Consider the following 17,455-nt stretch of genomic DNA (forward strand, 5'->3'; position numbering starts at 1 on the left):
ATTAAATTAAATATGCCAAGTGAGAGCCAGCACCCTCTTCTGAAGTCATTCATATTGATATCTGAACCAATGAAGGGATGCAAACTGTGGTCTGAGCTTCCATTCCAAAAACTAACTTGATGGAAGGGAGGACTTTACAGGAAGCAAATATAAGAACAGCTGAAATTGCTTGGTTTAGGCCTTTTTCCTGTATTCGTGCTGTTGTCAGAATTCTAGTAAACTTTGGAGATTCACAAAATACGAAAACTGTTTAACACGACTGGCTTAATTATTAAACAGTTTGTCCCCAAATCAGCCATGGCTCAAGGAGCTGAAACTCCACTGAATTGGATGTCCTGTATGAGGACATGACCAACACTATTAGATTTGGAAGAACACAAACTTCTCCCTGCAGACATTAAAGAAATATGTCTAAGGCCAAAACTGACATAATTAACAAGTTATTTACACTTACGGGTACTAGCCAAGATGTTACTGATTTTGGGAATATACTAACTTTTAATACAGTTTTCCCTCCATGTACCTCTGAGGGAAGTTCAGCCACCCTCATCTTACATATGGGAGAGACATCTTCAACCTTTGCCCAGGGCTTAAGAGTAGCTTGTGGTACAGTAGAACTAAAACTAGGTCTTACTATTCCTGAGCTAGAAATTCAAATTATCTCAGGTTACTTCACACAAATCTTAATTAAATATTAATAATATCAAGTGATATTTGTGCTTAATGTGTTTTGAAACCATCAGCATGTTCTGCAGTAATTTATGGTGTCCTCCTTCAGGCATTGAGCTCTCTTTAGCTCCTGATAAAGAGCCCTGGTTATGTGTGTGCAGAGGCTGTAGGAGACTGGATGACGAGGGTTGGTGCAGGAGCCACCAAGCCAACTGCAGAGTCCCAGCATGGGAAACTCCCAGGCTTATTCCACCTTCAGATAGGATTTCCCTTTTGAAACTCAGCCTTTGACCCTCCCAGCTCCAGTACTTTCCATTGGCTTCCCCAAGAGAGTTGGTGGTTGTGTCTCCCTGAGGATTCTCCATGAGCACACGTGTTGCTCACACCCCAGCAGGCTAGCGGCTATGCGCCAAATGACCAGATGTCTCAGGGCAGGGATCGTGTGACTGTCCATGTGGTAAGCAAGGGCCTTGTCTGTACTGCAGAGGTTGTGCCTGGAGACTTTTATCAACAAAAATGGTCCAAATTTGGAATGGCATACAGAGGAGTCTATCCTAGCAAACATACACACATGCATAAAAGCATTTTGGCAGCAGAAGTTAATCTCCATTAGCATCTTGGTTATGAGATGTGATTTTACACTCATGTTTGCAACCACTATAGTCAGGCTGAGACTTTCTAAGGATTGAATAAAGCCCTATGAAGAACCAAAACTATAGCTTAAATTTCTTCTAAAAATGGTATCAAAGAATCTCTCTCTTCAAAACAGAACAACCTATCTATCTTCTTTCATACTCCCTCCTCCAACTCATGTGGTTAATGAGGTGTTCCCAGAGCTAATGTGGTGGTGATATAGCATGCCTACTAGAAACCGCAATAATACTCCATGGACCTGTTGGTGTTGCAGGACACCCCTTTGTCCAGTATTTTTGTACTAAAAAAGCACTTACTGGCAGAGGTGTATGTGTGTTTTGAGGAACAACTGTTTGCTCACTGCCCTAGTATTTGTTGTGCCGGCCAGTGATGCAACCCTCTCACCCTCTTTACACAAACCCCCCATTCCCAGGCAAGTCGTGATCACTAGATCATGACTCTTTGGAGCTGGATGTATGCCCCAAAGAGGTCTTGGGGAACAGAGCCTTCTTGGCTTACCTTGAGGTATAGTGCTTCAATTTAAAAATAGCTGTTGATTTAGAAATTACTTTTAAACCGGTAGTGTTGTAATATCGTTATCCTATGAAAAGAATATTGTAAACGTAAGTGTTCATCTCTGCAGAGATGAACATCCTTTTTTCTTATTTGCTTTTACTGGTAGCAAATATTACTTCAAAGGTTTCTTGTAAATGATAATTAATGCTACCTCCGTGTTCTGGGAGCAACATTAACGAGTGGGCTATGCACTTTGGCTTTAATATAACACTAAAAATTAATCCAGTTTGCTAGTCACCTTCTATGAAATAGTGCTTATAAAAAAAATACTTAGTTAGCTATTTCCAGAATTGCAGCAGCAGCTGACTTGCAAGAACACATCAAGAAGCCATATGTAACAAAGAAAATAAATGAAGTGCATATTCTTATTATTATTACTGGCATGATTTATTGATGTTCCAGGACTAAATTTCAACTTGGACTAAGTCTTCTAGGAAAAAAAAACAAACAAAAAAACAAAGATTAAATTTGTCCTCTAACTGGATTCTGAAATCTCCAAAAAAGATTAATTTGCTCTCTGAGTTTCTGAAACATTACAAAGATAACAGGAAACTAGTTCTGATTATAAATTTCTGAGGGAAAGGTTATGTGTAAACATAAATTTAAAAAAAGATTTGCTCTAGAGTGCATATTTTAAATTTGATTTCCTTTAAAAGGCAGTGGAAATAAGTCTGATTTCTTTCAACAGAAAATAGGAAGTTAGTAACTCTATAGACAGCCAGAGACTAGCCTTTAAACCATTTATACACATCAAATCTGCCAATCAGCTGAGTGACCAAGCAGGCACATGCTACTCTGTGTGCAACCTTAAAAAAAGAAAGATAAACCTGTTTGAGATCCCTAGCCCTCCCCAAGTTTCCTTTCAAATGTTGTGTATCTTCAGTCTAAGCTCATCAGCCCAAGAGGATATAAGAGTCTTGCCCCATTTTGACACATTGCTCTGTGGAGTTTGCACTTTAGGTTGCACTTTAAGCAAGGACAGACGATGCTTCCCCTCCTCGAGGTGCTGTGCTAGTCTTTACAGGAAGCTCTGAAATCCAAGAATTGCCAGCCTCACCAGAGAGACGACCAAAATAGGCTGACAAGTTAAACATGAAACCTGACTTCCTTGGCTTGAAACTGCGCTGGCAATAGTCCTCCACAGTTACTGACACAATGTGATTGGCATCTCTTTCCCACCTCTACTCTAACGGGAGCTGGGGCTCAAAGCCACTTCAAGCAGGTTTCCATCACAGTATCCTAAATTATTAAATACAAACCACCGGTGGAGCCACCAGAAACGACCCACCAACTGCAGGAAAGACATGATTGTCAAATAGGCAAGTTGTGTGCCAGAAATAATCCCAGACTAAGGCTGTCCTGTAGCTAATGAAGACAGCAGGTTTGAATCAACTATATTGTACTGAATTAGTTCTAGCTTGGATAGTTTTGTAAACTGTTCACAGCTCAGGCATGCAGGGAAGTAGTGGCTGGTTTAGTAGTAAAGAAGAGCATCATGATGGAGTGGCTGCAAAATATGAGCTTGCCAAAGTCCTGCTGCTCAGGAGGACAAGACTTCCTGGAATTAAGAGCAGATGAGTATATATGAAGAAAGTAGGCGCCTATTTGAAATTTGCACAGATGCATTTGGTTATTCTGCTCATGAATGGAAATGAAATATCAGGTGGAGTACCAGGGTACATTTGGAAGAGAATTACAGGCCCTGCCCTTTCACAACCAACACTCTGCCACGAGGTGCAGGGGTTGCCAGCTCGTTCACACGACTCACTCTGCATCGAAATGAGGTCCTGTGGAGCCAAACTAAAGACACTTTCCCCAAAAGATCAGCTATAATGGCTAACGTCCAGTATCACCGCGGTTCAAAATTGTGTGGCTCTACCCTTGACAGCTCACGAGGAAAGCAACACTTGAAACCTGAAGCTACACGGCCCTAAACAGTTACAAAGGCCGATGGTTTCAGAACCAAAATGGAACTGCCAGCTCATGCTCAATCCCTCAGCCTGAGGAGGCAGCGCACGGGCCCCGCTGCGGGCCAGGAGTGGGGCAGCGCCGGCGCCTCTCCAGCAGCGGAACACCGCTCTCTGCCGACCGCTGCACCGCGCCCGCCGCCGCCGAGGACACCCCACCCGCAGGGCCGCGGGGCAGCTCACGCAGGAGGGACCGCAGTGGGGTCATCGGGTCCCATCTGCCGGATCAAGCAGGGCCATCCCAGAGCACGCGGCACAGGGCTGTGTCCAGAGGGTTCTTGAGTATCTCCAGTGAGGGAGACTCCGCAACCTCTCTGGGAGCCCTGTGCCGGTGCACGACCGTCTGTACAGTAAGCACTTCCTCATGTCAGGTGGAAATTCCTGTATATCAGTTTCTGCCCACTGCCTCTTGTGTTGCTTGGCACCACCGAGCAGAACCTGGCTCCATCCTCTTGACACCACCCCTTTATATTTTTGTACACATTAATGAAGTGACTCGCACGGCCCGCTCCGCCAGCGCTACAGGGACTCGAACCTCTGATTTCCCCCACATCGAGTGGAGGAGTTGCCAAAAGCCTCGCCCCTCGGCTTTAGCGCCTCCACCCATTCCCCTCGTATGCGCCACTTCCGGTGCAACGCGGGAAGGCGCCGGAAGTGACTCCATAGTGGCGGTGGTAGGGGGTTCGGCGGCGCCATGGCGGAGGTGAGGGACGGTGGAGCTGCCCCGCACGTCTACTCTGTCGTGCCCTTGAGGCGCCCCGGGCGAGACCAGGGAGCGGGGCCGGTCGGGGTTGGGCGGGAGACGCATCGCCCTGCACCCGCACCCTCGCTGTCCCCCGGGTGGGAAAGGCCACTGTGGGGGATGGATTGTGGCGGCCCCTCCATCTGCGCGGTCCTCGCCTGCGTCGGCCCGGGGACAGCGAAATGCCCGCAGCGGGTGCGGGTCATCGACGTGTTCATATCTGGGGCGGGAGTGAGCAGCGGGTAGCGGGTTTGCTTTGCCTGACTTGTGCCTAATGCGGAATTGTTGCTGGAGGGCATCACGCAAAGCCTCACCAGCCCGTCAAGAGAGGGGATTGTCCCGTTCTGCTCTGCTCTGGGGCGGCCTCGCCTCGAGAGCTGGGAATTGTTTTGGGTACCACAATATCAGAAAAAGGTATAAAGGATATGGAGATGAATGGTCTATAGGGAATGAAGAATGGATGAGGTCACTTGTCATGTTCAGCCTGGAAAAGAGAGTGAAAGCAAACCTCATTTCAGTTTATAGCTTCCTCATGAGTGGGAAGCAGAGGAGCAGGCTCTGATCTGATCTATGTGGTGATCAATGACAGGATCCGAGAGAATGGCCTGAAGTTGTGTCAGGGGACGTTTAGGTTGGATATTAGAAAAAGGTTCTTCATCCAGAGAATGGTTGGGTGCTAGAAGAGGCTCCCCAGGGGAGTGCTCACAGGTGCAAGGTTGACAGAATTCGATGAACGTTTGGACAATGCTCTTGGGCACAGGGTGTGACTCTTGGGGTGTCTTGTGCGGGGCCAGGACTTGGACTCGATGGTCCTTGTAAGGCACTTCCCACTGAGCAGGTTCTTTGATTGTGGGGAAGTGACGCTGTAGTGTTTGACCACCGGAGAGCTACTGACTCTGTTAGCCCATAAGGGAAACCTCAACTCTTTTTGTGAGGGCTTGGGAGTACAGCTGTGGAGAAGGCCACTGATTCTATAGGTTGTAGAATCTTTATTGTGGGGTGAATATCATGCACTTCTGAAAGCATCTGGGGCTGTCAGGATTATGAAAGAAGGTGCTACAACTGCTGCCCAATGCAACATTATGACCTGGTTTGTTACAGAAAAGCATCTGCCAAAAATTATTTGTAGATGCTGCTTCCCTATTGGGCAGACATGGTGTTACCTACTCTTCCGTTTGTGGTGTCAACAGCTGCTGTTGTTGAGTGGTAATTAGTGAAGTTAACATGAAATGGTACTGCACACAGAAATGCATGACTGCTCATGTTCTTTTTATCGTAGTGAAGGAAAATTTACAGGGTTTTTTGGGTTTGTTTTTTTTTTGTATCAGAATTTGCTTCTTTATTGCCTGCATATAAAACCAGAACTGGAATATAGTTTTGAATAAACACTGAAGTAAAACCACCAACACAATAACTTAATTTTTTAGTTTCCAAGAAGATTAGTGTCTTCTGTGGACTGAATGGTTGCATGTCATATAACAGAACTAAGATTTGATATTGCTACTCAGTTCAATGTATGTTTCAGTGTTCAGTTTTTCATTTAAATCTGTTCAAACGTATTTAAATGCTCTTTATTTTAGGAAGTCCAAAAGCATTCTGTGCACACACTTGTATTCAGGTCTTTGAAGAGAACCCACGACATGTTTGTAGCTGATAATTCCAAGCCTATCCCATTGGATGAAGAAAGGTAAGCACTGCTGCAGGCAATGGAGTTTTAGACTCTGTCAATGATTGCTCCACCCAAGTCAGAAATTCAGATGGTTTTATACTATTGACAGTGTACTCTAGAGGGGAGAGAAATACTGGAGTTGTAAAAGAAGTTTTATGACATCCTCTCTAAAATATTTCAAAACTTGGTAACAGTTCAGAAGCTGGGGTTTTATGAGGATTTTGCTTCACTCTTCCCACAGCCACAAGGTGAAAATGGCAGTCAAGCTGCGCACAGAGTATGGCTCAGTGCTACACATGCCCACACTCAAAGAGAACCTGAGGGAGAAAGGAGGCCCCAACACCGGGGATCCCTATGGACCCAAACAGTATTCTGGAAATCAAGGTTAGTTTGCACCTTTGTAGTATATTTGTCCTTTCTTTTGTAATAGTCTTACTGATCTAAAATCTGTAGAATGCAGTCCAATATTAATCTCTTGGAGATAAATACAGAAATAAAAAAAACTCCTTTTTTGATTGGTATTTTCCTTGGTAAGGTCCACAGGAAGTAAGTGATTAAGAAAAAGGCAAAAGCTGGTTTTAGCAAAGGAGTTATTGGGCACTGTGGATTTTTTATAGTGATTAATTTGTAAAAAGAGTAATTTTCGGTGATGTTAGTGTGTGCTGCACGTAGGTGCTAGAAACGAGTAATGTTCTGCAAGTGCATGATGATCATGGACATGCTCTTTGTTGACTTCTGTTTTAGCATTTTTGTGTGTTGGTTTTTGTTTGATTGGGATTTTTTTTGTTCTTTTAATTTTGTTTCATAGTATATTTACAGTCTTCTTAGCTGTGCGGTTTTTAAACCAGGAAACACTTTATTTCAAATTTCAAAATAGTTTTTTCAATATATGTTTTGTAATGTATAAAATGTGTATGCATTAGGTAGATCCCATATGGAAATTTATCTTCTAAAAATCCTGCCTCATTTTAGTTGAGATAGTTGATATTCGGTTGATATTGAGATTCTGCCCAAGATGCTTTATTTGAAAGTATTGTGAAAGTAAAACATTGAGAGAAAATGGAAAATCTTTTAAGAAGAGAACCTTTTTAAATTCTGACAACACAGACAGCCGACTAGCTTACATTTCAGTATTTCAGACACCTGTGCTCTTTGTATACTTGAATTTTCTTCCATGATATCTGCTTCAAAGTCAGTATAAAGATTTTTCTCTGGAGTCCTCTTGATAACAGGTAGCTTCACCATTCAAATTAGTTATTCTTTTTCAATTGAGTCTTCTATGAAGATAACCAGAAAAAATTAAATTAATGAAAATGAGAAATGTATACATACATTGGAGGTGGTTACTCATTTCATCTGCTGTGTTTGAGCTGGTCTCTTTTCCTCTATTTGCTATTTGATTGCATTGTTTGCAGTGCAGTATAAAATATAATTATTAATATAATACTCTCTTGCTCTTTAGGACAGGAAGTTGAGTATATGGTAACTGGTACACACCCATATCCATCTGGGCCTGGTAAGTAAAATTTTGCAAGTGTTTGCATGGATTTTTTTGGGTTCCTGTATGAACAAGGTATCCTTCATCCTAGCAGGAGCAGGCTTTCTCTTAATTTGAATCCATACTTAATAGCAGGGGAATGTTGCCTGCTTTTCATCACCAGAGCAGAAAGGTGGAGGTTTCACCACCTTGCTCTGGGGAAGAGACTTGAGGTGTAATACTTTTAGTGTCATTTGCTTTTGCCTGTGCTTGTAAGGGTTATGTTTCTTTGTTACTACGTTGGTCATTGCTAAATGCCATTGTTACTGGTCAGTCCTGCTCTGTTTGTCTAAGAGCTTAGTTGTAGCTGTTGATCTTTCATTGTGCTTAAGTTTATTATGAGTATAGTGGAAAATCTATTGTCTTGATTTATAACTTCACAGATGTGAGTGTTCAGTGGAACCTCAACCATTAAAAAAACAGGCATAGTTGCTTGTAACTGTGTATGAGAATTGCTTACAGTGCAATTGGTTAACTTCAGTGTTCTTTTAATAGAATCATTTATATCAGGGTTGAAAATCAGATTCCTGTCTTTGCTGTTTCTAGTTTTAACCTGAGTATTTTGCCCAAATACTGAGTTTGTTGTCAACTGACAGGAATTTGATTAGGAAAAGAAATAAAGTGATGAGTTAAATTCACCAGTCTGCACCAAAACTATACTTTACAAAGAGTTCTTAATTTTTTTTTTTTAGACAATACGTGCTGTTCTTGAGATAAGGTTAAAAATCTGCAGATGTAGCCTGAAATTCTTACTTCAGTGGAACTAAACCTTTTGTAGTTCTGGCACCACTGCGTGATGCCAAACAATGCATAGGGAAAGATTATAAATTGTACTAAAGGGCCTAAGTTAGCAAATGCTTTGCAAGATTGTGTTTATTTCTGTGATGTTTGGATTTCCATAGCAGTTGAAGCTGGATATAAAGATGGCTGCTGCTCCTAATTAGACTTTTTTTCAACAGACATACTGTTATATACGCTAACATTTTTGTAATCATATATGTAGTAGATCAAGATGGAAAAGGATTTGTGCCAAAATAAAGATTTCAGTATTGGAATTAGATATGAAAATGTTATTGAAGAATGACAGTTAATACTACAGGTGTGTCAGGCCCTTGTTTGCAGGTATATGTGTGTGTATATGTATATATATTTATAAAATACGCTTTTGAGTTCCTGTTTAAAGGAGTTCTTTGTTTCTGATGTGGGTTGTTTGTTTTTTTTTCAAGGTGTGGCTTTGACAGCAGATACTAAGGTCCAGAGGATGCCAAGTGAATCTGCAGCACAGTCCTTAGCTGTAGCACTTCCTGCTTCCCAGTCTAGGTACTGCTACGTTACCTCATTGACACCATTGTTACCTATGGAACTGCAAGGCAAATCACATAGGCTGGGATAAGAGCTACTTGGAGTAATTCAGATATTCTTAAAGAAAGTGCTTTCAGTGTGGACAGGCATTGTTTTTCTGCACACTTTTTTTTTCGTATTGTCATGAGAGCCAGTGGGTGGAATTTGGGACAAGGGAAATTTTGTTAGAAAAGAAAAATATGAGGCTTTGTGGGTATCTGTACCTTGGGGTGGTCAAGCCGTGGATAGGGTGTCAAGAGAGACTGTGGACTCTCTTTCCTGACAAGTGTACAACACTCATCTGGGTGCAGCCCTGTTATGCCTTATCACTTAGCAGGAGGAAGTAGATTGCAATTCATGAACCCTTTTCACTCACTCTAGGCTGGATGCAAACCGGACAGCTGCTGGTGTGGGTGACATCTACAGGCATGCTGGAATATCTGAGCGTTCGCAACCTCCTGGGATGTCTGTGGTGAGTCTGTTGCACATGTAATGTGAAAAGTACATGGTGTTGACCAGATTGCTTCTGGATCCATGTATGTGTTGTGTGGAGATCTCCTGGCTGACTAAATTAAATCAGTATTGAGAAGGCAAAATGAGAAAGTTTTAGGCTTTGGGCAAAGAGATAAGTTACAAGCCAGAAGCGTAACCCTTCTTTTAACTTACAGGCTATGGTGGAAGCTGGTGGAAACAAAAACTCTGCATTAATGCCGAAGAAGGCTCCAACCATGCCTAAACCTCAGTGGCATCCACCTTGGAAACTGTACAGAGTAAGTTAGAAATTGCATGACGCAAACATGCATATAAAAGTAAATATATTTTATGTAAGACCTCAAATCATAATTTTTGTTCTCATTCACAAAAATATAATCAAATATGATTTTAAAATGGTAACAGAAAGTAATCGCAACTAAGTTGTATACACACATTATTTGAACCTCTTTTTTACTCTCATAGCTGTGTTATGATAAATTTGGTGGAAGGTTTGCAGTATTAGTCAGAAATCTGAAGGCTAACCTTTAAAGTAGTTTTTCTGGAAAACACAGGCTCCAAGGAGTATATAGATTTTCTAAATACAGCACTATTTGAATGTGTTTGCTGTAAAAATTAAGATAAATGCCATTTGAAAGAAATGGCATCAAAATAAAACTGTAAGAGATCTATGGTAAACATGAAAAATTGTAAAATGCTTCCTTGTTAGGACCACTTTCTTTTCAGAGAAATACTGTCAATACAATTCAAGTCACTGTACTCATTCTACATATAAGCAGTTTTAGTGAAGACTTTTATTGGAGGTCAAAATCCTTGCTCAGGAGGGCAAAAGATTGTTCAGACAGCTTGGAAATAGGTTTCACATTTGACTTTTCTTGGTAATTACAAGCAAATTTCAGTGTTGGAGAAGGAAATTGCATCCAAAGGTATTGTCCTATTTCTGATCTTGAAATTTTTTTTTGTTCTTTCTGAAGGTTATCAGTGGTCATCTGGGCTGGGTGAGATGTATTGCAGTAGAACCAGGAAATCAGTGGTTTGTTACTGGCTCTGCTGACAGAACCATAAAGGTAATAGGTTGGAAGAAATGACTGATGAAGTTTACAGGCGGTGGGGCTTTTTTTTCCTTTTTTATTTAAAAATGTTTCCAGCCCTTGGAAGCAATTTCTTGTTTACTGTTTGTGGGATAGTGAACAGTAGAACATTTTTTTCTTTTATTACTTTGTCATAAAGGATTTGTGGAGTAGCACTATTTCTTTTCATGATATTTCATTTATTACATGGTAGTACCTGGAGAGCAAGTGTTTATGTGACTGTATTTTTAACTTACATTGCAGCAGGATCAATTACATCTGGGCTGTTTACCCAGACTCACTGTATAGCTTTTTCCTGTCTACCTTAAAATACCTATTTTCCTGCAGATTTGGGACCTTGCTAGTGGCAAATTGAAATTGTCTTTGACGGGACACATCAGTACTGTACGAGGGGTGATAGTAAGTGCAAGAAGTCCATACCTCTTTTCTTGTGGAGAAGACAAACAAGTGAAATGCTGGGATCTTGAATACAATAAGGTGAGCTGCAGTTTCTTTAATTGAAGGAATTGGTAGTAGCAAATACAGAAATCAGAGCATTTAGAATATTCTTTCAATTACTAGTTTGCGTGGTGTTTATTCATCTAGGTTATCAGACATTATCACGGTCATCTAAGTGCTGTCTATGGCTTAGACTTGCATCCAACGATAGATGTGCTGGTGACATGTAGCAGAGATTCAACAGCACGAGTAAGTATAGTATTGTTGTGTTTTAATATCTCGATATGTGTATTTCAATGTCTTAATTTGCAAAAATGAGCACTTAAGCAGAAGTTAACATCACTTTAGATGAAGTACTAAGATGATTTGTGTTAGCTTTGTCTTACATTGTTGATAAAATTGAAGCCCAAATGCATGAACATGCCATGTCAGGATAATACTTTATTTCTTAATTTAGTAGGTAAACCACATAGTATATGTAGGATTGCTTAGTATTTAGAAGGTGATATACAACTATGGTGACTTAAATTATCCACACATGCCTGGAAGTTCACTGGCAGGTTCCTGCTCCCCTTGAAATTTGCCAGCTGAAGCAGTTCTGTGATAAATGGTTGGCTGAAAAATACCACCAAAATACCAGTTTTTAATTTCTAGGACTATGGCAAGGAGATTATGTAATCAATGGCAGTGCCTAAAATACATTGACTATGCACCTGCTACTGACCTCTGACATATTTGCTATGAATTCACAGATTTGGGATGTAAGGACAAAAGCCAGTGTGCACACACTGTCAGGACACACAAATGCAGTAGCAACTGTGAAGTGCCAAGCTGCAGAACCACAAATTATTACAGGTATAGTAGGCGTGGTTTCATGAATAACATGATTGAAAAACCTAATGATGAATGTGTTTGTTCAGTAATAGTGTTATGTTCATAATGTTATCTTGTTGAATTTGCACAGATCTTGTACTAGTTTATCTTGAAAATGGGCCATGCAATGGTCATTACATACTATTAATGGTATGTTTAGGCAAATATGGCTATGTGTTGTTTGAATGCTTTTCTGCTCTTCTTTATTTCTGGTGTTTTCATTTGTGTTATAATATGTATTAAGAACTTGAATTTTCTGTGATATTTTAGTTCTCCCCATTTCAGTTAAGGAGTGTCCAGTACTGTGGTTAAGTGTTCCTCTTCTTTCCCATATGTCAAAATCCAGCTTTACATGTAACAACATAGTTCTTAGATTTAAAACTGAGTAAAAATACTTTTGCGGTCTGGTGTCTTCTTCATCTGAGGTGGCGTTTGCACAGTATTTTTGTCTCTTTCACATCATTTTGGCTGCCTTAGCAAAGTAATGATTGTGATGAAGTCAAGGTGATGGTTTCTACTATTTTTTTTTAAATTTTCTTCTAATTGTAGGCAGTCATGATACTACCATACGGCTCTGGGACTTGGTGGCAGGAAAAACTCGTGTTACTTTAACAAATCACAAGAAATCCGTGAGAGCAGTAGTGCTACATCCAAGACAGTAAGTTTTCTTTATTCTGTTACACTTCCACAGCTCTTTGAGAATTGAAGAGAGCCAATGTGAATGATGAGCTAAAATGGTGGAGCATAACAATGTGAGAAACTAGCACTTAGGATGATGTAAAAATGTACATATCAATTATCAGATATATTTTACTGCAGTGATTGTGCTTCCCTAGTTTTGGCATTGGTGTACATTAGCATTACTGAGAATGTCTGATATCTTATAGTTACTTATGTGTGTGCCTTTCATTCAGTCCTTAAAACTCGGTGATACAATGCTCTTAAAGCTAATAATAAATATGTAAGTGAGTGGTTGTGAGCAGGAATTGCAGTAGTTTTGTAATGTGCCACTTGTGATTAATGCTAAAGGAGACAGTGATTAATAGAATGGCCTTTTTTTGAGTATGTGGTTCGCTGCTCGAGACACTTCAATCTAACTGGCCTTAAAATAAAAGTTACTGTGAGAATAGAAGCTTTGAAGCAGATGTTCTTGGAGGTATTCTGAATTTAGATGCTGTATTTTCATGTGCAGCAGTTGCCTGTTTGGATCCCCATTAAAACAATGGAGACAAGGAATTCACATAGAACTTGAGTATTTCTGTGTCTTTAATATTTTAAAATTACATTCTGTCATTTCTGTCAGAAATTCTGAATCTTTGGTATGGATAAACTTATTCCAATGTGTGCCTGAAAAACTGTACAGCCTGTTAGCTATAGCTGTAGAAAAACCTCTAGTTTTAATTATATTCTGAAAAAAAAAGTAATTCAGGTTTCAGCTTCATCAATTACACTTTTTTGAAAATAAACTTGAAGTGTTCTTGTCGAACAGTAGCAACTTCCAGCCTGTAGTACAGTATTTCTCTTTTTTTTTAATGTTGTGGTATCTTCTCATAATAGTTACTTTTCTATTTGTGGTATCTTTTAAATAGACAGCAAATTCCCTGAACATTGTGGCAAATGAAAGTATTCCTACAGGCTTTTGTATGTGCTACTCAAATAACAATGTAGCTGCTTGCACATCTTAAAATGGAGGAAATTTTTATTTTGGGGTAACTCAGGGGAAGAAATTATCTTTTTTAGTTATATTTTTGCGTGGCTTTTCCCTTGCTTATGCAATTTTGGAAGACTAGCCGTTAGCCTATACTTGGGGTTTGTTGCCTTTTTTTTCCTGTTACCTTTGCTGATGATGTCCTTATACCTGAAAATTTGCCAGAATAACAACTGAAGAGAGCTTAATGTGCATTTTAAGTATTTGTTTGCATATTAAATCGTATGGCATATAAGATGTTATAAAGTTTGTTTTATGAAGTGGAAAGAAAACAGTAGGAATAGGTAATTGATGACTTCATAAAATTTCTTAGTTTCATGTGAATAAGCATGTTGGAAGAGCAGTTTTAATATTAAGTAATTTTGCAACTAGCATTTAGCAGTAGTTTTAATGAAGGACATTTGCTCTCCCTACAACTATTTTGAACTTTAATATACTGTATTTATTTTCTTTCAGTTACACATTTGCATCTGGTTCTCCAGATAATATTAAGCAGTGGAAATTCCCAGATGGAAACTTTATTCAGAACCTCTCTGGTCACAATGCTATTATAAACACACTGGCTGTAAATTCCGACGGTGTTCTGGTCTCAGGAGGTAAAAATGACAAATACATATTCCTCTTCTCTCTCCCATGTACACGTGGTTGGAGGTCCTTTGGTAGAGATGCTCATGGAGATCTGCTTTATCTAGGACTGTCAACCTGCTGCAGGACACAGTGTGAAATGCACACATTTCATTTCGTTAGTGAATAGGGCCACTTTCATGTCCTTGGATGTTTCTGAACTGCATGCAAATAAAATAAATTTGAAGGACTTCTAATATACTGCATGGAAGAGGTTTCCTCTTTTCAGCTGGCTGATGCCTCAAGGCCATCCTTTATGATCTGCTGGTCATTAGTGCCTCCTCTAGAGTTAACTGCGTGTTGATGCAGTTAGACTGGATAGAGGATATAGAAGCATCTTGCTAAAGCTGATTGGGAATAAGGCACTTGGTCCTGTAGACTAAGGATGTGGAGTAAGACGGAAATGTGCTAAGCAGGAGTTGGGAAACAGCCAATTACATTGTCACCTTACTATGGTTATGTTTCCAGCTATGTGTAAAAGGGGCCCTTGGTTTTAAAATTTGGATAAAGCTGTATTTGACATCTGGCTCATCCCCAGTAAGAATAAGAACTTCACAAAATACTGAAATGGACTTCTATGTCATTATCATTATTATTATTTGAAGACACTTTCAGAACATCCTTGCAAGACATACTAGTAGTAGGTGAGTCTAAGAAAACACCTTAGCCACATAAAAAACCTATTTTAATTTTAATAATATTAGTTGCGACTTTTTGAAAGTTAAAATTTGAGTATCAGTTCTCCCCTTTACATCCTCATGCGCTCTACAGCAGCTTCAGAGAAGGTGATGTTGAATTAAAAGAAGCTGATTTCACCTTGAAGTTTTCTACTGTAGAAACACCCTTCTTGAAACATCGGGATTTCTTGTCTAGCTGCAGCTGTGGAAATTAAAATTAAATTAAATTTTAATAGATCTGTTTTGGCTAGATAATGCTTTTGAAGGGTATTGAGTTTTGTAACTGAAAAATTTTCTTGAGAGCGTCCTTCTGAATAGAGAGTTCAGATTGCTGTGAATGCCCTGTAGCTGATGCCAGTAGCAGCAATACTGGCAGTGGTTTAAACTGGATTTGGAATAAAATCTCTGCAAACGTTAAACCTGCTTTGTATTAAGTAAGAGTTCTTAATGTCCCTAATCTCTTTGGGAGGATGATTCCTCTTCATTCAGCTTCAGTGGAGCTACTATGCAGGGAGTTTGATATTCAGAATGCCAGTCCTTACCGTGCCTGCAAAGCAACTTGCTGCAATTGCCCTGTGATATAGGGTATCATCTCTCTGGGTTATCTGATGGAAATCTGGATGAGATTCTAAGGAAGGAGAAAGCAGAAAATAGGAAAATGTATAGGGTGTACTGAGCTATTCTGTGTCAATATTGTGTGATGTATTCATGTTGCTCCTGATGCTGTTTTTAGAAAACAGATAGAAATTAATTGGTCAAAATACTAAGTATGTTTGTTTGTTTGTTTGTTTATTATAGCTGATAATGGTACTATGCACCTTTGGGACTGGAGAACTGGATACAATTTCCAGAGAGTACATGCAGCTGTACAGCCAGGTTCTTTGGACAGTGAATCAGGAATATTTGCTTGTGTTTTTGACCAGTCAGAAAGCAGGTTGCTAACAGCTGAAGCAGATAAAACCATAAAAGTATACAAAGAAGATGATACTGCGGTATGTCAAAACGTTATTTTTAAAGTATTTCCATAAAATAAAAAAAAATCAGACAAATATAACACATGTCCACAGGGGACATGTTTAGACTTAAGTAATCCATTTTGTTGAAGTTTGAAAGACCTCTGTATTAGCATTAACAGGACAGTAGCTTATTTCTGCCTTCCTGATTATTGTTATATGCTGTAGTACAAATAAGTGTCAGGTCTGTGAACTCTTCCATAAAAGGCCTTTGCGGTGAAGTTTGGAGAAATCTGAATGCAATAATATACATTGGGTAGTGGGGAATTGTGTGGGATTGTATTGATAAAAACATGGGAATCAGCAAAGGGATTCCACTGTAAAGGTTTATTGCACTTATTTATATGATCTGGATTAGTTACTGGCCTTGACAATTTTTAGAATTTAGAGTAAAGAGCTTATTTTCAAACTGGTATTCTAAAATCTGAATTAATTTGCCAGTAGAGAAGACAACTGATGATTGTATAGTTTATCAGTATTTATCTTCAATATAAGGAATATAAGAATTTTTATTAAACGTTGGAACTTTTCACTTTTAGAATTAGACTTGGAGTAACTCTTAGATATAAAGAATCAGGAATTTTTTATCCGTTTTGAAGTTGGGCAAAATAGACTCTATGACATCTACCAATACTGACATAGATATGTCTGGAAGGCCTGTCACTGGCAACTCCTGTTCATGTGCTTTGATAACCTCAGTGTTGTTTTGGAAATGCCACTGGCAACCCGATCATTTTCCTTGTTGGAAGAAAAAGACAAGAACAGAACAAGTACTATTATTTACTTCAGACAGTTATGATAGAAAATTTAATTTGGGTAAATTAATTACATTGTAGATTAGGTATTAGTAATGCTACGTATGAAATATCTACATATACTTTGTAAGTACCATTTTAAACTAATCTTAATTATAGGTGAGTTTCAAGTTTAAAATAATCCTTATGAGATTTTTTTTCCCCCTTTAGACTGAAGAAACCCATCCTGTCAGCTGGAAACCAGAAATTATCAAGAGAAAGCGATTTTAGTTTGGCAACATACTACTTCTGTAATTGTTTTGGCTTTCCTGAGAGTATTCAGTCACATTTTGTTCTGCAAGAACAGCAGAACAAGAAGTCAGCTAAGTCATTGCTATTTCAACAAGTTTTATAATAAATTTTATTTCTCTTTCCTTTTGTCTTTTTTTGTTACGATTCCAGCAAACCAGTTGAATCTTAACCTTGTGGAGCGTGCGTGGTTCCTGAAAAAGATAGGTGTGCAGGTGGTTATTTTTTTAGACTTATACTGAATAGATTCTTATAAATATATTTTGATGAGCTAGGTTGTCTGAAGCACCCTTGCTTGACCTCAAAAGTTAATTGCAAATTTATGCCTAAAAGTCATCTTCTGGAAGTTCCTTGGGGACACG

The 17,455-nt window shown here is 39.4% G+C and overlaps 1 protein-coding gene across 1 annotated transcript; it reads left to right on the forward strand.

The window, feature by feature from the left end:
- The first annotated feature begins 4,461 nt into the window (after positions 1-4,461).
- On the forward strand, positions 4,462-17,218 carry PLRG1 (pleiotropic regulator 1). Its single transcript, XM_014890332.2, has 15 exons — positions 4,462-4,548; positions 6,168-6,274; positions 6,498-6,640; positions 7,719-7,772; positions 9,020-9,113; positions 9,516-9,606; positions 9,803-9,904; positions 10,601-10,693; positions 11,045-11,194; positions 11,303-11,404; positions 11,908-12,010; positions 12,578-12,686; positions 14,193-14,332; positions 15,836-16,029; positions 17,016-17,218. Exons 1-15 carry the CDS (start codon positions 4,540-4,542, stop codon positions 17,073-17,075), a joined length of 1,551 nt encoding a protein of 516 aa, XP_014745818.1. The 5' UTR covers positions 4,462-4,539; the 3' UTR covers positions 17,076-17,218.
- The last annotated feature ends 237 nt before the right edge of the window (positions 17,219-17,455 follow it).

Source organism: Sturnus vulgaris, chromosome 4 (genome assembly GCF_052056855.1).
Source record: "Sturnus vulgaris isolate bStuVul1 chromosome 4, bStuVul1.hap1, whole genome shotgun sequence".
Taxonomy (NCBI): Eukaryota; Metazoa; Chordata; class Aves; order Passeriformes; family Sturnidae; genus Sturnus; species Sturnus vulgaris.